Genomic DNA, 20,358 nt, shown 5'->3' on the forward strand with positions numbered 1-20,358 from the left:
ACTGGGTGTGGATTCACTGATCCTGTCTATGCTAATGGTGCATTCATTTATCCAATCTCTGGTGGTGAGTGAATTTAAATCTGGACCACAGGAAATTAGGTTAGCATTTGTGCATATCTACACAGAGTACTGCAGCACAGAAACAGGCCCTTCGGCCCATTTAGTCCATGCCAGCCTGGTTTTCTGCCTAGTCCTATCTACCTGCACCCAGACCATGTTCTTCCAAACCCCTCCCATCCATGTACCTATCCCGACTTCTCTTAAATGTTGCAATTGAACCCGCATCCACCACTTCCGCTGGCAGCTTGTTCCACACTCTCACTATCCCCTGAGTGAAGTAGTTCCGCCTCAGATTCCCCTTATACATTTCACTCTAAACCCATGACCTCTAGTTCTAGTCTCACCCAAACTCAGGGTAAAAATCCTGCATGCATTCACCCTATCTATACCCCTCATAATTTTTTATACTTCCACAAGATCTCCACTCATTCTCCCACGCTCCAGGGAAAAAGGTCCAAATCTATTCAACCTATGCCTGTAACTCAGGTCCCCACAACATCTGTGCAAATTTTCTCTGCACTCTTTCAAGTTTATTGATATCTTTCCTGTAGGTAGGTGACTAATACAATACTCTAAGTTTGGCCTCACCAACATCTTATACAACTTCAACATAACATCCCAACTCTTGTACTCAGTGCCCTGATTCATGAAGGCCAATGCGCCAAAAGCTCTCTTTATGACACTACCCACCTAGCTGAATTATGGATCTGTATTCCCAGGTCCCTTTATTCTACCGCACACCTCAGTGCCCAACCATTCATTATGCAAGTCTTACCCTGGTTTGTCCTCCCAAAGTGTATCACCTCACACTTGTCTGCATTAAATTCTATCCCCCATTTTTCAGCCCATTTTCCCAGCTGGTCCAGATCACTCTGCAAGCTTTGATAGCCTTCCTCACTGTCCACTATGCCCCCAATCCTGGTGTCATCTGCAAATTTGCTGATCCAGTTTACCACATTATCTAAATCATTAATATAGATGATAAACAACAATGGACCTAGCACCGATCCCTGCGGCACATCACTAGTCACAGGCCTCCAATCAAAGAGACAACCATCTACTACCACTCTCTGGCTTCTCCTGCTAAGCCAACGTTGAATTCAATTGACTATTTCATCCTGAATGCCAAGTGACATCCTTCTGGACCAGCCTCCCACGCGGGACTTTGTCAAAGGCCTTGCTAAAGTCCACATAGACAACATCTACCACCTTCCCTTGACCAACCTTCTAGGTAACCTCCTCGAAAAACTCTATAAGATTAGACAGACATAACCCGCCACACACAAAGCCATGTTGACTATACCTAATCAGGCCCAGTCTATCTAAATACCTGTATATCCTGTCCCTCAGAATACGTTCCAATAATTTACCCATGATTGATGTCAGCCTCACTGGCCTATTATTTCCCAGCTTATTCTTAGAGCCTTTCTTAAACAATGGAACAACATTAACCAATCTCCAGTCCTCCAGCACCTCACCCGTGACTAAGGACATTCTAAATATCTCTGCCAGGACCCCTGCAATTTCTGCACTAGCCTCCCACAAGGTTCAAGGGGACAGCTCATCAGGCCCTGGGGATTTATCCACCCAAATTCACCCCAAGACAGCAAGCACCTCCTCTTCCATAATCTGGATATGGTCCATGACCTCAATACACTTTTTCCTCAGTTCTATAAGACTCTGTCTTTCAGGTAAATATAAATGAAAAAAAATTCATTTAGGATCTCCTCAACTTCTTTCAGCTCCATGCATAGATGTCCACGCTGATCTTCAAGAGGACCAATTTTGTCCCGTGATATCCTTTTGCTCTTAATATACCTATAGAAACCCTTGGGATTCTCTTTCACCTTGTCTGCCAGAGCAACCCCATGTCCTCTTTGGCAGGCACGGTAGTGTAGTGGTTAGCGTAACGCTTTACAGCACCAGCGACCCAGGTTCAAATCCGGCCACTGTCTGTAAGGAGTTTGTACATTCTCCCTGTGTCTGTGTGGGTTTCCTTCGGGTGCTCCAGTTTCCTCCCATATTCCAAAGACATACGGGTTAGGAAGTCGTGGGCATGCTACGTTGGTGCCGGAAGTGTGACGACACTTGCGGGCTGCCCCCAGAACACTATGCAAAAAGATGTATTTCACTGTGTGTTTCAATGTACATGTGACTAATAAAGATATCTTATTTCTGTCAAGTGTTCTCTTGCATTTCTTATACTCCTCAAGTGCCTCATTTGATCCTAACTGCCTATAGCTGATAACGCACCACCTCCTTTTTCTTTACCAGGGCCTCAATATCCCTCAATAACCCGGGTTCCCTAAACTTGTTAGCCTTGCCTTTTATCCTAACAGGAACATGCAGATTCTGTACTCTCAATATTTCACTGTTGAAGGCCTCCCACTTACCAAGCATTCCTTTCCTGGAAAACAACCTATCCCAATGCGCACCTGCCAGATCCCTTCTGATGCCATCAAAGTCGGCCTTCCTCCAGTTTAGAATCTCAACCCTAAGACCAGTCCTATCCTTATCCATAATTATCTTGAAACGAATGGAATTATGGTCACTAGATCCAAAAGTGTTCCCCTACACTCACTTATGTCACCTGCCCTGTCTCATACCCAAAGAGGAGATCCAGTATTGCACTCTCTCTAGTTGGGACCTCTACATATTAATTAAATAAACTTTCCTGAACACACATGACAAACTCTATCCCATTCAGTCCTTTATGGTATCAGAGTCCCAGTCAATGTGGAAAGTTAAAATCCCCTTCTATCACAACTTTATATTTTCTATAACTGTCTGCTATCTGTCTACAAATTTGCTCCTCTAAATCCCGCTGACTATTGGGAGGTCTATAACAGTCATTATATAGTCATATGAAAAATTCATACACATGAATTTTCTTCCATTCATGAGTTAAATTTGTTCAAGATATTTTGTAATGAGGCCATTTTTATGTAATTTTTTTGTTCAAAATTTGCCTATATAACAAAAAAGCTTTACACTATCCTTACTAAACTTACTGTAATTGAGTCCACACCAAACATCAAACACTCAGTTTCTCTAATCCTACATTAATCCCATTTTATTCTCATCAAATTCCCATTAGCTTCCTCCAAATTCTACCTCTCACCTACACACTGGGGGCAATTTATTGTTGCCAAATGACCTATCAACCCATATGTCTTTGGAAAGTGGGTGCAAACCAGAGCACCTTGTTGCAACCCATGAAGTCACAGGGACAATACAAACTCCACAAAGACAGCTCCTGAGATCAGAATTGAACTGTGAGGCAACAGCTGTGTAGCAGCAGCTCCACAAACTGCATCACTGTGCAGCTCAAACTTGATAAATGCACATCAATAGCCTCATGCACGCAAGGTGAGAGAAGAAAGTTTTGTATCCATGCAGTGTCTTATCATATCTTTGAAAGATGTTACAGACAGATTCACACAAACTAGTGCTACAGTTTAAGTGGAGACAAAACAGAAAAAGTATGCATGTTGGTGATACATCAGTTAAATCAGTGGGATTTTCAACTATTGTACATCATTTGAAATTCAAGACATGTATCTCTCAACTTGTATCTTTCCGTTTTGACTGTATCAACGGGTACATCTCTATCCATATGTTGTACTTACATTGGCGGTGACGTTAATGGATATTATCTGGTTGGCTTTCGTTGAGATTCGAGACATGGTCGATAATCTATCCACTGGTAACTGGAAATTTAAATGAAATTCTTTGTGAAATTAGTACAATGTGTCAAGGTCGCAATACTGCAAGCAACAGTCTGAGTTATTTCCATTAATCTTGGTTATAATGAGCTTCTTTGTTAGCTTTTCCCTTGTTCATGTTACACTGCCGATGTCTTGACAGTTGTCAGAGCTCCTTAGCCAACAGGGAGTACACTTGCAGGTCAGTAACAGTGCTGCCTACTAGCACCCACTTCTGGGTACAGCAGTGTTCAGTCTTTGTAGGTCAGCTGGTTACAATGAATTTTCTCCACAGGAAAGAAGAATTCAAAGGTCAGATTAGGCTTCTATTTGAACATGTAACCCATCAACCTAATATTCCACTACTTGACCTCTTTTAACATATCTTTCTAAATATTAAAGAAGTTACTTACATTGCCTGATGCAAAGATATGATGTTTCACTAGCTCTTGAAGTTTTGGCCGACCCTTATTTTAAGAAAATAAAAATGCAGTTTACACGGAAGTCCTGATGAGATGGGAAATTCAGTAATTAACTGACAATTCCGCAGACTATTTACTTTACAATTTTATTACAGTTTTATTTTACAATTATAAAAACAAATGAATTTTTAGATCCTAATTCTACTTGCAATGTGCTTCCCTTTTTTTGGCACTGTTTTCAATCTACAAAAGTCAGCTTTGTATCCACAACCCAGCAGACCATTTTTTTTTTGTAGGCTTTGTTTACACCAGCTGGAATAAACTAACATTCTTCTCAAGTACAGGGGGGGTGTGTGTGTGTGTGTGGGTGGGGGTGGGGGGTGGGTTGGTGGTGGGGTGGTCTTTGTTAATTTTTACATCCATTTTGTAGATCAAACAATGCAGATCTATTTCACTGATAGCAAAATGATAGACATGCAAGTTTGTCCAGTATCCTGAAGTTCCTCTCATCAATTTGATCAGAGTTATTCTGAATGATGCTCCAATTACAATTCACAAAGCTGTGGTATTTGAACCAAACAGCACGCAAGTCCTGTCCTTAATAAAAGGACTATTTGCTGTGTAAAATGCTTGTGAATGCCAAACCCAACAGAGCAATTACCCAGCTGTACAATTTCAGATTCTTCCTTCGGAGAAGAGGACAAAGTTGTGTAAGAGTTCACAGGCTGATTAACAGTCTGATAAGCCGCAATGAGTCTTTCCTTTATCACCACAGATAACTTTAAACCTAAAGTTCTGTGCACCAGTCGTACGTGAGAAGGCACTATGGCCACCCACTACGTACGTGGCGGAGATAGGCTAGGGAAAACCACTACTCAATAACCAAGAACTCAGAGCCACATCTCCTGCAGCCACCAACTAGAACAATTGGTCTCAGCGTTTAAATCCGGTACTTTTACATCTTGTGTGGTAATGACATCAATTAGCCAAAGGCTCACTCCAGCATCATATCACCTTAATGCCATAACTTCCATTCATTGGGCCAACAGTTGACATGACGTGAAGGAAAATTTTGCAGAACAGCAAAATGATTTGTCTGCCCATCACAGTCAACATATAGACAATAAGTGTTAAACTACAAATTGGTTTGGTGGATTAATGAAAGTACATTGGTCCATGAATTTTGTCAATCCTTGATCAGGTTTTCCCCCATTATCCCTCACAAAGTGAGTTCTGATTTTAGCTAGGCTGACTGGAATGAAGCACAAATTGGAGGCATGACTGCCTAAAAATTAGACCCTTTTGTGCCAGTCTTTTATGCATAATTTATGCACTAAAGCCTTTCTGCATACATTAGATTGTGCTAGTGTTCGTTTCTGGATCAATTAGCAGCCATTATGAAACTTGCACAAACACCTCTGGGCACAATTTCCCTGAGCAAGACTGTTGCAAGTTGTGCACCTAAAGACATCACAAGTTTCTGCCTTTTTCACTGGAGCTTCTTTGCTGATTGCAGCCTTTTAAAAAATTACTTGTGATCCAGCACACAGTAATTGCTGTCTCTTTGCCAGCCTGCAGGTCACAGTGGATTGGGGGCCCAGTGGAATCCAACATTGTGTAGGGAGTGTTCACAATGGAGAACACCAGATGCACCCTTCCCCAGTGTTTCCCCTCACTTCCATGGCAACCTTGTATTCAGCTGTACGGTGGCTGTCAGGCAGAGCTGACACAATCTCAAGAATCAGCACAGCATTAATGGTACAGCTGTGAACCAGCAGGTAAAACATTTGTGGATAACTTAGAGTGAAAACATTTTAATGATTATTTAATTGGCTTTTTCACTAATTTTTAGGGTAAATGCTATTTGGGTACAAATAAAGGTTGATCTATGTGTGGGATATATCAGTATACTCACAAAGGAAGAAAAGCAATAACTATTCTACACTTCAATTCTCTCATGAGCTGCTGGAGAATTCACTCCTTTCCATTGAAAAATAGGTCTTTCACTAGACATCCAAGATCGGTCACCAGTGCTAAATGTGCAGTAAGGGGGTGTCTGTGTGCTATTTTCTACTTCTAGATATTCAGTTCCATTTGATTCATTAGAACCAAATTTCAGAAGCTGAGTAGTATGTACACCCACCACTAAAATGCATGTTTGCCTCTATCATCTGAGGAGAAATTTCTAGTGGAAGTGTTCCTAGAAAATGTATAACATATGTAAATTTACAATCTGGACATATAACAAGTATGATTCTTAATACTATTTGCTTGTTTACTTACCTCACCAAACATATAGAATAAAGTTCCATCTCTTAGCTTGTCCACTGCCTCATTACTTGGAACAAAGACAGTGTAAGGTCCAGGACCATCCAGTATAAGAGGGAGATCACAATTCTATAACAAGATTAAATAATAACATTCTTACAATCTCTTAACAATCAACAAAAAAAATCTATTTGCCATATTGTGTGGTGATTGACCAGAAATATAAAAAAAAAGAAATACATTTATTTTAGATATTCTAATGCAAGTTTTGGGAACAATCTTGCAAGTGGAAATTTTTGTTTAATTGCCTGGATATAGCCTAGATTAAGTATATAGTTGGCACTTAAAATCTTCCAAAGTATGCTTTTAGATAATCTTTAAAGTATACTTCTAATGTTAAAGTTATGCAATGTTATTCACTGCTAATGTTGATTTTATTGAGAATTTTTAAAAAAAAGCTACAGATGCTGGAAATTGAAATAAATACAAAATGCTGGAAACTTTCAGCTGCCTGACCTGCTAAATGTTTTCAGCTTTTTCTGTTTTGATTTTATGGAGTTAACATTGTCATATTGCCAATTGCACTATTTTAGGTAAATATTGATGCTCTTCCATAGAAGTTAGCTTCCTCAGCAAACTTCTTGCACAGAATTCCAAAGTAATTTACATAAAAAAACACTCACAGAAAATGATTAGATAATGGGACAACTGGTGATAGAAAGGTGGCTTTTTCAACTGGTGCTATGGAGTTTTGGAAAATGCATATTTGCCAGGATTTAAGCAAGTCACTTGAGCCATTATTTTGCTTATGTTACATATATTAGCTGCTGCAAAACTTGTTTTAAAGTGCCAGCTATTACGGATCTTGTCACTTTGGAGCCAAAGTGCATATTTTTCAGAAACTGTTTTCCATACAGCAGAGGTTGGAAGAGGGGTCAGAGTGATAAAAATCATTTCAGCCAACATCAAAATTTAAAACACATGGGTTTAAAGATACGTTCACACAACTCAAAACAAAATGGTGCTGTGCTGTTAAAAATCAGGTTAACCAGAGTAGAGCAATTTTGCACACGTTTCTGGGCAGCTTAGTGCCTGTGGAAATTCTCCTCATTTTTGGTGGGATTTTCAATCTCCCCAGCACTTTTCATCCAGTATGAAACTCACTCAAATGACATCACTATAGCACTACACACAAAGTTCCTTTCCATTGAGATGTTCAACCTCTCAGGCCTGAAATATAACAGTTCTTATTTACTCATGAACAAGAAGCTTTTACTAATCCTTTTACCCTTAAACCGTGCTATTTAAATGGTAAACACTCAAACCGCATTCTTTGTCATCATCGAGATCCATGATCTCCTAAACCTTACATGTGCCTTAATTGCCATTTATACTGAGGCCAAATGCAGTATCACTCCAAGGTTTCTTGCCTCAGTGCCACCCCAGGCTGCTGCTGTGATCTCTGCCACATCTCAGTTTGCTACTCACTGCTGCATTATGAAGGTCACCCAATCTCCAAGTTCATGGAGAAACTACGTCAACTTTTTCTTCAGCCCGTGGAAGCAGGCAAAAACAGGCAAGGGCAATTGTCTCCACTGTGTGAGTCTCCACAATGCAGGCATCCACAGAATGCATTCACCTCCTCACTGAGGTCTCCCTGGCAAATTCCTGCCTGGACCACCTGACTGTGGGCCTGCCAGGAATTTGATTCAGTGCACCTCTCTACAGATGTATAAGTTCTCAGAGCTGTTGCAACGTAACACAACACATGCAATCTATGCAGGCAGCAGTGAAATATTTTATTCATAATAAAAAACTAGATACAAAAGAATAAACACAGTGCAAAACTTTTACATTCAAAGTCAATTCATTCAGTAGTGTTAACTTTTGTTCTAAAGACCATAGCACCGTTGCCACTTATGTGGCCCCCTGAGGTGATACACCATTTAAATGTTTGAGACACTTCCCCACTCAACTCAGCCCCTCCATGTACAGTAGCAGAAGGAGCCCAGACTGTGGTCCTTCCTCACAAAGCCTTTGCTTTGGCTGCACCAAGCTTCAGTGCATCCCTCAGCAGGTACTCCAGCAATCCGGAATGCACCAGTTGGCATCATTCCCTTACGGACATCTCACCGTGCTGGAAGACCAACAAGTTTTGGGCAGACCAAAATGTGTCTTTCACAGAGTTGATGATCTTCCAGCAGCACTTGATGCCTGTCTCAGTGTGTGCCCCCATAGATCAGACCAACCCCATCGTTCCCAGGAATGCATGCCCATGTCCCTCTTATTCACCTATTCGTTGCCAACACTCCCCTACAGATGTATAATGGGGCACCCATTTAAATGCTGCCTTCAAAAATCATGTGTTACATGGGCTGAAGTGTTTCAGTTGCTGGGATGGAATGCTTCATTTACGATGAGAGATTGGATAGGCTGGCTCTGATTTCCTCGGAGCAGGGGAGGCTGAGAAGGGATCCGACAGAGATTTACAAAATTGTGAGGAGGGCAGATGGTAGGGAACGTCCCATAGCAGAGATATCTAAAAATTGAGGGCATAGGTTTAGGGTGATGGTTAAGAGGTTTAGAGGTGAACAGAGAAAAAATGTTTTCACCTGGACGGTGGTTGTTATCTGGAAATCACTGCCTGAGAGGGTAGTGGAGGCAGAGACTCTCAGAACATTTAAGTATCTGGACAAGCACTTGAATCACCAAGGCACAGAAGGCTACTGACCAAGTGCTAGTAAATGGATAAGTATAGATAGGTATTTGATGGTTGGCGTGGACATACTGGGCCAAAGGGCCCCTTTCTGTGCTGTATGATTCTGTTGTGACTGATCTGAGAATTTATAATGCATCAGTAGAGAACTGCACTGAAAGCAAAGTTAACCTCAGCACAGAATCACACAGGGAAACCTGATCATGCTGCTCTCAGAACCCTGTATTTGAAGTCCTTCGTCTTTATGACTTTCACTAACAGGGTTAATGCAGTTTTAATGCCAAGAAAATGACATCAATCAATTTCTAGGCCACGATCTGTTTCCTGTCTGACTGCAACTTCTCAAGATTCAGAATATATGTAAAAAGCAAAAGGACTCCTCTGTGTTGGGCAGTCATCATTATGGAAATGGTGACTCAGAGTCAATACATTGGCAAGCACAATATCAATGCATCATCATCTAACTCAAAGCAACAGCTCTCTAGCTTTTCTGGAAGGAGAACCAAAGTGAATACAAGAACATAAGAAAAACGAGCAGAAATAGACTATGCAGACGCTTGAGCCTGCTCCACCATTCAAGAAAATTGTTCTGAGCATCAACTTCACTTTCCTGCCTGTTCTCTGTAACTCCTGATTTCCCTATACTCCAAACTTTCATCTGACTCAGTCTTGAATATATTCAATGACTTGGCTCCACAGGTAAAGTGCTCCAAAGATTCATAATCCTCCAAGAAATTCCTCCTCATCTTTGATTTAGATGGGTATTTCCTTAACCTGATATGGTGGCTCGTTTCAGATTCATCTGTGAAGATAAACATTCTCTTGGCATCCACCTTGTCCAGCTCCCTCAGTACCTTATACGTTTCAATAAGGTCACTCTCATCTTTTAAAATTAAGTAAGTTTTGGCCTGAGCTGCTTAAATTTTCTCAAAAGACAACTCTTTCATACCAGGAATCAATCTAGTGAACTTCCCCAAACAGCCTCCCAAGCAAGTCTGGCCCTTCACAAAACTGTGCACATTACTCCAAGAGTTCCTACTTTTGTACTCCCAACTCCCTTGCAATGAAGGCCAACATTCCATCTGGTTCCTCAGTATTCTTGTCTTCTTCATTTTCTTAGGTGGTCCCTCTGGATCGAGGATGACTTACTTTCATTCTCCTTTTGTAGCTTCTGAGGTCTCTAATGAGGCCAGCATGGAAGATGCAAGAAAGCCTTCCACCAATGGGGCAGCAGATACCTGAAGGGTTGGTGGTGGGAGTATATTGGGAGGTGATGTGATCCTTCTACCACTTATGCAGGGCTTCTGATGCATGAACGTGAGGGTTTTGATTCCACCTTGAATACTTATTCTTCAATTTGAGCAGTCATGGGCCAGGGATTCCCAGAAGTCAGTGGGGATGTGGCATTTTTTTCCCAAGGAGGCTTTGAGCACATCCTTGAGGCTTTTCCACTATCTGCCTGGTAATCCCTTCTTGTGACATAGCACAGAATAAAGTGTCTGCTTTAGGAGCCCGTTGCTATGCACATAAACGAACAGACCTGCCCATCAGTGCTGACTGAGTATGACAAGGGACTCAATTCTGTGGACGTTGGCCTTTGTGATCCACTTATCCTTCCCATGAATTGTGGGATTTTGCAGAGACAACACTGGCATATCTTCCCAGTGTCTTGAGATTCCTGCTGTAGGTATTCCAGTTCTCCAGAGGGCAGGGATCACTGCTGTGTGTCAAACAGGAGTTTTGCACCATCAGAAGTCAAACACCCCTTTCTTCAAAAGACTGTGGTGAAATGATGGTGAACTTCATCACCAATGCCTACCTTTGCTGAGAGGTGGCTCCATGTTTTCCAGGGATATGAGAAGTGGTCCAGGTTTTCTAGGGCCTCACCATAAACCTTTATTGTTGGAGTGTAGTGTTGTGCAGAGGGGATAGGTTGGTAAAGGTCCCTTGACTTGCAAATGTTAATTCAAGGCTCATTCTCTTGTATGGTTTGGTGAAAACATTGATGATGTCTTAGAACTCAGCCTCTGAATGCAAATACCATCATCTACATACTGCAGCTTGATCACTGAGATGGAGTTGACATTGATTCTGGAGTGGAGGCAATGTAGGTTGAATAGTTCTCATTTTTCCTCCAGATTAGCTCCTCTTTTGGGGATGAGGTGTAGCATTGTCAAGAAAGACTGAAAAACTATCAAAGAAAGAAGACAGCCTTGTTTGACACGGGTTTCACTGGTGTTGACTCTGTTGTGGACCTGTTGGTTAGGACACTGGTTTGCATGCTGTCAAGAAGCAAACATAAGATGGAGACAAGTTTCTGTCACCAGCCGAACTTGAGGAGAGCGCTCCAGATCCCCGTTCCTCCAGGTTAATAGAGTCAAAGGCTTTTTTCAAAAAAAGCCATGTAGGCTATGGTTCTGCCCCTGTCATTTCTTTTGGAGTCATCACATTGTGAAGAACTAGATTAATTCTGATCAATCTAATTCAAATCTATGAAACAGCTCTCTATTGCTCTCCACGCTGCAATTCGAAGAGCAGCTCTTCAACCGTCGTGGGGAGGGTGGGGGGGGGGTGGTGGGGGGTAGGTGTTGAGAAGGACCCTGGTGCTGACTTTTCCTGTGGTAGATCTAGATGTCAGCAGGTGTAACAATTTTAAAGCTGCCAGCAGAATGACTGATGGCCATCTCTCCTTGCTGCCAGCAGTCCTACAGTAGGTCAAACCAGGGATTTTCCATTGTCAAACTTTGCTGGGCTTTACATAGCCACTAGAAAAATTATGGTGATCAGGCACAAAGTCAAGATTCGTGACCTCACAGCTATTGCCTGAAGTGGCACTGCAATAGAAGTGGCCATTTAATGAAACATGAACCCACAGTGCAATACAATTCAAAACAGAAGCAAATCATACTAGTGAATGTACTTGAGTGTACTTGAATGGGAACTCATACAAAAAGACAATATAATTTTTTTTTAAGTTTTAATGGGTAAAGTACTTTTAGATTACCTCAAGAATAGTTTCAAATCTACTGAACAGCTCTCCATTGGCAAGGATATCAGCAACAGTTTTCTGTTTTGAAAATAAAAACAAAGAAAATTGTCAGATTCACTCACGCTAGTTATAATCTATGCCAAGTTACAACATTTATAAAAGAAACAATGGAATGAGAAACTATGAACATCGAAAGTAAATGCTGAGGGGTGGGTTGTTTTGGAAATTACACAGAAAATTGATGCTTTAAATAATAAATTCCCCATTGGCTGATAAAGGTTACCTTTTAAAGAAAAGTTCAGAAAATTGAATTTTCTGAACTAACAGGGTTTGAATTCCTTCTTTGACATATTAAGGGTGGGATTGATACACTTAATACAAAATGAAAATAGAACTCAAACAAAAAGTCTTGAGCCTACCAATATGGAAAAATAAAGAGTACTACTGCCAGCAAATACTAGCAAAGGAATTCATTTAATGTTATCATATTTTCATATTACACAGTAATGTCAAGGCCTTCATAATCTAAATGGAATTTAATCATGATTTTTGTTATGCCCTTCCATATTTTTGTTATGACGATATTAACTTTCCTCCCAAGATCACCTACTTCTTCTTATTGGATCCTAGTCTTTAGTGCATTGATGGTTCGCAATCATATTACTCTGGGTTTATATTAAGCCTAGTGTCTAGACATTAATGTCAAGCAAACTGCCTTGCACAGTCTGGATCGTCACTACATCCTTAAATATATTGGAAGTGCAAGTGACCTGGTGTGATATGCACTCCTTCTCCACATTGATGTGCATAGTACACTTGCTGGGAGTTAGAGATAGACAATATATATTGACCCTGGCAGCAAAAATGAATTAGAATAAGTTCTATTCTGTAATATTGTTTGAGGGTTTTACAAGGATTGTGTAACTTGTCCTTGCCTGTATGACTATTGTCCAGTTAAAGCTGCTTTGCCACCTAAGGGGTGGCTTTGTATCCAGTCATTGAGGCAAGTGCCATCCATGCTCCCCTAGATAGCTCCGTACCAAATCTCACTCTATCAGTAACTTGCTGCTGCTGTGCAGACCTTTATTGGGTGTGGAAACCATGTGCTCTGTTACGAATCTGGGCATGCGTATGCCTCTTGGATTTAATAGCAACCCCAGGAAATGCACTTTTAATAAGTATGATAATCTAGTTTGCATTCATATAATAATTCAAAACATAACAATGATGTATTTATTTGTGGATTTTTTTAAGGGTATACTTTGAAAAATTAAGCAACTAGCACTGTGTACAAAATTATTCTAATAACTCACATCTGTAAAACTGAATTTGTAGTTTAGTTACCGTTCCCAGAGGGGAAAAGGTCTTCAGCCACAAATTTGTAAATTAATTCAGAAACAATGAAAGATTTTATATCCCTGGCACAGAGCTGGAGGCATATGGAGAATTATTCAGAACTACAGATGAAAAATCTCCCAGATGATCACACTAAGTAGGCCACATCTCATTTGGGTAATAGGCAACCGCCCCATAGACGCAAGTTAAGAAAAAATTGCTCAAGTTCATCTTTGTGTGCTAACCGCACAACAAATTACATAAAAAGTAACAAATACATTAAAATGAGTTGGTTTATGTAAAGTGATTTGACACTTACCTGTGGATCTCCAAGATCTTCAGAACTTCCAGCTAGAAACTGGTCAATGATGTGAATGACACCATTGGATGCGACTTTGTCTCCTCTCAGTACATTGTATGTTTTGTTTTGAAATAGAAGCTGAAAGTACTTACACAGAGGAATAAAAAGGAAGAATTAGTGAATGTGGCTTTTTTAAAATTGTAAACCTGGAAGTTTTTAACCATAACGTTAGTCTGAGACACACAGTCTGCTACCCTTTCTTATATTTATTCATTTTTTGGGATCTTGGCGTGCTGGGAAGGTCAGCATTTATTGTCCACCCCTACCTGCCTTTGAGGTGTCAGTGAGTCACCTCCTTGAACTCCTGTGGTCTTTCTAATGAAGGGATTCCAGCAATACTATTGATTAGAGAGTTCCAAGTTACAAACTCAGGGATGCTTAAGGAATGGTGATATCGTTCCAAGTCATAGGCATGTGCCATTTGAAGGGGAACCTGCAGGTGGTGGTGTTCTCATGCAGTTGCTCCCCTTATCCTTTCTGCAGATTTGGAAGACACTGTCAGTGTAAACTAGACAAGTAATTGAAGTGCCTTTTGCTGTAGTGAATGAACATTTAGGTTGGCGGACAGGTTGCCAATCAGGCAAGCTACCTTGTCTTCGATGATATCGAACTTCTTGAATGTTGTCAAAGAGGTGCTCATTCAGGCAAGTGGAGAGGTTTCTGTCACACTCCTGATTTTGGAGAGAGGCAAGTCATTCACTGCAGGATACCCAACCTCTGAACTGTTCATGCAGACATTGAATTTACATAGTTGGTCCATTCCCTAAATGTCTTCACTTAAACCGATCTAATTTGGGAGGGAGGTAGAAAGTTTACAATTTATGTCAACACCCACTTATCTGCCAAACAAACTCAAGAAAAATGTTTGCTGTTGTTGTTCTTCATCATTTCTTCTGTCCCTCAGGGTTGAAGATGATGTGCTTTCCCTTTGGTTGTGGGGATCCTGAGACAGTTGCAGAGTCTTTTTCAAGGTCCGCACACTCTGCCACAGATGGGACAACTGGATCTTGACGGGACAGGTGAGTGGCTTGAATTGTTCTGAGGTCGTTCCGCTGTTTGCACTTGGTCTCCACGATCTCCCGTCTGAGAGATGTGACATGGTCAGTGCCTTACCAAATGTTCCTGGGCCAGGAATTCATGTGAGTAAATGGGGAGGTTTCATGTTATTTTCAAGGAGCCTTTGAGAACATCCTTGAAACATCTCCTCTGTCTTCCTGCAAATCACTTGCTGCAAAGGAACTTGGAACAAAGTGCTTGTCTTGGAAGCCTGGTATCAGGCACATGAACCCTGTGGCTTGGAGAGGACACAGAAATTGGTCACCTATCCTGCTAGTGGATTTGAAGGATTTTGTGGAAGCAACATTTGGGGTGTCTCTCGAGTGCTACTATAGATTTACAAAGTCTCTATTGACAGGAGGAGTCACTGCTACTCAGTTGTGAATCTTGTGCCAGGTTTGGGATCTTGGCGTTCTTCCGCAGATTGCCAAAGGCTTTGCTAGCAGTGATGAAGCAGTGATGGATTTTGTTCTGGGAGTTGGCCTTTGTCGGAGCTGGATCCCAAGATACAGTAAGTGATTCAAACTGACCAAGGTATTGCCATGGATCTTGATTGTCTGTGGGTGGTGTTGTGCAGTGGGGACAGGTTGCTGAAGGACCTTTGCCTTCTAGATGTTTACGATAAAGCCAATCATCTCTTGCACTTTGATACAGGAATCAACAATAATCTTGAACTCAACCTCCAAACATAACTCCATGTGTGGGAATCATCCACATATCTGTAAATCGATAACTGAGGCCAAGGAGATCTTGGTTTGGGTGGGGGAGATGAAGGGTTTAATGGTTTCCCACTTGTCCTGTACTTTAGCTCTATTCCTCCAGGGAAATGGAATACCCTTGAAGTTGAGCTGAGGTAATGCATTGAAGAAAATTGAGAAGAGGGTTGGTGTGATGATACTTGCCTTGCTCATCCCCACTCTGCACAGGGATTAAGTCTGTTCTTTTATCACAACCTTTCACTCTTACTGGACAGCACTTGTGTATAGAGATCAGGTGAGAAAAGGATAGATTACGGTCAAGAAATCTGCCAAAGCACATGTAAGGGGTTTCCATTGGGGTGGAGTGAAGAAAAGCAGAGCCAAGGAACCAAGCTCATTCATTCAGCATCTGTAGATGGTAGAGGATTGGTACAATAGAAGAATGGGATGAATATGGAAGTGGGTAATATGATCTGAAACAATTGTGCCACTTACTCTCGTAATGCCTACTTAACTACAAGCAAAAATCTAAAGAGGTAATTCTCAAAGTTCTACGTATTAGTTCTATATATTGTATTAGAGAGAAGCAGTTCTATACTGGAGTACTAATACTGATGGTAAAATTGTGGTCTTAAGAGAAATTTTATACTCCTCAAATCTCCTCTAGTTAACTGATTAAGGCAAATACTAATCAGCTCCAACCATTTACATTAAGTTCTGCTTTTGCAAAAAAATTCAATAAGTCAGTGAAACTTCTATCCAAACTTCTATTCTACAATAATTATAATATATCAATAGTCACAAAGAAGGACCAAGTTTTTAAATAATTCCAATTGAACACAGTTCAATGGATAAAACCCAAAACCTTCATCTGACTCTATATTTAAAGAAACTGCAAAAAAAATCTTTTCCAGTGTAAATTATTGCCCATCAGGGCTCGATGTCTCCACTCATCGGGGGATAAGAGACCAATTGTCAATGTTACATGTACGCAATGACTGCCAGGGCTGAGTCAACTCTCTACTGTCTCCTCTCTCATTGTGTTGAGTGGGATTCTAGCCTAAAACTTCTTGCTCTTTCATCCAAAAGAAATGTGTATTCAGTTCTAATCCGCCAATAAAAAGTTTCATTGTTAAAACACATGCAACTAATCTTGTGATAAGCCAAAGGTACAATATTCAAAATCAGAGACTTCAATAAATTACCCTACCTTTTCTGTCTGCATCACTTCAACTGTATCGCCAGCCAATGTTTCAAAGGTCTTAGTGTTCTTTAAGTCCTTGAGCAGCAGAACGCCAGGGACAATATGTTGTTTGCATGAAAACTTGTCTGTCTCTCCTACCTTTGTTGGGATACAACACACAATTGGAAAATAAAAATATCAGAAAAGGACTACATCAAGTCTGAAACTTGATAACACCAGTGGCATAACATTGTAAATGTTTAGATTTTTTGGCTTTGCTTGGCTAACAATAGTTTTTGAATGCAGTTTTTAGCCAATATAAGGATACATTTGTGGACATTGTGTTCATCATTCAGGGAGGTTCAACCTGCCAAAACTATATTGCACTGGGCTTGGTGCATTGTCATTTCTCGAGTTATTACCTTTTACCATGGGCATTTTAGTGGGTAGCAGCTAAAGGTGGAGTTATGGGACAGATGTTGGTGTCAGGGCAGACATACCTGGAGACCACATAGGAAGAGAAAAAGGTTCACAGACATTATCCTCCAAGAATACACAATCCTATCTCCAGTTCTCTGAGGAGCAATGCACCCAGAAGCGAAGGTTTATAAGGTAATGACCCATGCAATAGATTCCAATTTGCTACTCACTACAGCATTAGGGAGGTCACTGATACTTTCTGCTCAAGGAAAAGGAGGATTGTCTGTTCTTATTGAGCAGAGTCCCTCTGGCAAGGCAGGTTGATGACCTGCAAGGAATACAGGCTTCCTGAAATTTCTGGGAGTGAAGCACTGTATCCATTTGGCCACTAGATCTCACCTTGTTACATCCACCAGAAGGAAGTTCAGTACCAGGTTGCCAAGAAGCGAGCGTAACTCATACACTCTTTGGCAGAATATGGTACCCACTTCCTGCTTTTTTAGCTACCTCATTGTAAGGAGGACTGACTCAAGTGGACAAGTCACCACCCCCTCTCCATAGCTGAGAGCTGCTATAATAATAGCCACATGATCTCCTTTAGCCCAACAAAGAGTGCCATTCAGATCTTCTGGATGAGATTTCACCATCTTCACCACCCAAAGGTGCTCTGTATCTTTGAGAGAGATAATTTGTTATTATCAGCAGGATGCCACACAGCCTTACCATTGTGTGGGCTCATGTTATGTTTCTTTACAAAGAGGAGGAGGAGCAGACAGAGGAGATTTCTGTAAATGGTGACAAAGGGAGACCTCTTTGAACAGGTTGCAAGGAAACTTATCACTGCCTGGAAAGTCTCTTTGTAGGACCCACTTTATTGGAACAATGACATTCCTCCCTGCCATCATATGGTTTTGGTAATGATTAACCAAAGCGTCATGGCAAGAACACTGTGTGTTACTCAGACCACTCACTTCAAGTCCAGTAGAGTTGATCAGCCAAGCCATTACCAAAATTAGCAGTGAATCAATGTTGGCATTAATCGCTCTGGCCACCTCCTGCCCATGGCATTTTACCTCTGCTCTGGAAACCCTCCTGGCACACCTGCTGTATTTCTCTCTGTATCGCTGCCCATCTCATCAGTATTGATGAATCTGGGGACCCACTCCCTGAACAGCTGAAAATCTCATGCATTCATTTCTCTGTAAGGCACCAGAAGCACTTCCAGGAGTGGGAAGGTTTAGTGATGAGGTATCCTTTAAACATGGAGCCCTGGTGTTAACTAACAAAGGACTCAGTACACATGTGCAATCTATTTGAATGCTAATAAGTGATTACTGTGCAATAACAAGGTAAGTGATGTAATATGTGCTGCAAAATACACACTAATAGTGTGAAAGAAAAATGTATCCCAATGGCACCAGTATGTTTCCTGCACAGCACAGAATTAGAGTGCTTATTTAAGGGCAGAGGAATTTCTAGCCTGGGCATTTTATATTGAAATAAAATTAAAATAATAAAACTGGAAATGAAGACTGAAAGAAAAGGAAGGAGATATGGATTTTACATTTGTTTTAGCTACATAGTATTGGTTGCAGTAATAAACTGGGATTAGTTTATGATTGCATTGCATGCAATGGTTTGTTTCAGCATTGGACAAATTATCCTGCTTTGGGATCCTGGGATTTAGAAGTACATCAGTCAAGAATGTTTCAATTTTTTTTGATGGTTTCATTTACAATGGAGCTCCTGGCTATTCACGTGAAATTAATTTAATAATGAACAGAATAAAAGTCTTTGAAACACCATCCATTGGAATGTAGGTTTTAGAATAAACATTTCAGTGTCTGCCCTAGGAAAATATTTTTGCACGCTTAAGTATTAATAAATGAAAATTACTAGGAATAGTCGAAAAATGGAGTGCTGGATCGAAATTTTGATGTGTTCCTGATATAACATATCCAGGAATATTTGTGAGTTCTTTGACTTGATCCATTTGAGAGTACTTTGAACCTGAATAACAGTAAAGCCGATTACCTTCAAAAGCAGAAAGGATTCAAGATTTAATTCTCCTTCACTGGTTTGTTTCACTTCTCACATCCATATTTAAAATGTATCTGGAAGTGAACCTATTGCATCAAAAGGTGAATGCACTCTTGAATTGAGATTAAAACACATGTCATAAATGTGAAGGAGTTACTGCTATCTTTCAAACTAAGTGGTTAAAATGTTCAAGCTGTTTGGTATTGAATTCTAAACTGTACAGTATTATCCAGTCACATGGAGGTTGTCAATTTGGCTTTACACATACTGGATAGAGCACACTGAGGAAATACAAATCTATCAAGGGATACGGATCCACTGAACTCTAAAAGGTGAATGTGTGGATACAAAAAGATGCCAAGACTGCAATTGCTCAGAACTGGAATTCTGAGGATTATACACAAAGAGGAACAAAATAAGCCAGAATACATTTTTCAATCAGTAAAAGGCATTGTTTCAACCAGGAAGTGTCATTGTGAACACTTAGTTAACTAGCAGAAGACTAGAGGAAGACTAGATCAATGGAAAGAGCACCAGAAAGGTTCACGCGAGGTCTTCATTATGAAGAAAAAGATTAAGGGGAAAAATCCAACAGTTTCTCAAAACCCTGGTTGGATTTGGAAGGGTAGATAGTGAAAGATTATTTCCACATGAGAGTTCAGCAATATCAAAGGGCAGAAACTCAAGATAACCACCATGAGGAAAAAATAGTTATTTTCCCCCCAAACTGAATGAAACTAGAACATGGAATGTTAATGAGATACAAACTACAAAACCATTACCAATTAGAATTTGAAAAGGTATAAATAAATATGGGAAAGAGAAGATAAATTAGACCAGGGTTGAAAAGCTTAGTTCAGTGCTAGAATCATTAGGAGAGACTTTGAATCGCTGGACACTTATTTCTTGCATGAGAAACAGCCAATCAGCCACTGAAACTCCACTGGAGACCCTCTAAGTCCATTTACCCACCAGAAAGAATTTTCAGAAAGGCTCACTCGTGTCTGTCCACCACTTCTACCAAGACAGCTGTTTCATTATCCAAATACTCCAACTGTAGAAACCAAACGCAAATTGAATACGATATATGAGCAGAGCCACCTGTT

At 40.6% G+C, this 20,358-nt stretch overlaps 1 protein-coding gene across 1 annotated transcript in view; it reads right to left on the reverse strand.

Moving 5' to 3' along the window:
• The window catches only part of stab1 (stabilin 1), a 157,150-nt gene that overhangs the window by 100,333 nt on the left and 36,459 nt on the right, over positions 1-20,358 (reverse strand). Inside the window, 6 exon segments of the mRNA XM_052017592.1 lie at positions 3,690-3,770; positions 4,178-4,231; positions 6,470-6,583; positions 12,175-12,237; positions 13,814-13,942; positions 16,820-16,951. Of these exon segments, the coding sequence (XP_051873552.1) occupies positions 3,690-3,770; positions 4,178-4,231; positions 6,470-6,583; positions 12,175-12,237; positions 13,814-13,942; positions 16,820-16,951 (573 nt within the window).

This window comes from Pristis pectinata, chromosome 6 (genome assembly GCF_009764475.1).
Source record: "Pristis pectinata isolate sPriPec2 chromosome 6, sPriPec2.1.pri, whole genome shotgun sequence".
Taxonomy (NCBI): Eukaryota; Metazoa; Chordata; class Chondrichthyes; order Rhinopristiformes; family Pristidae; genus Pristis; species Pristis pectinata.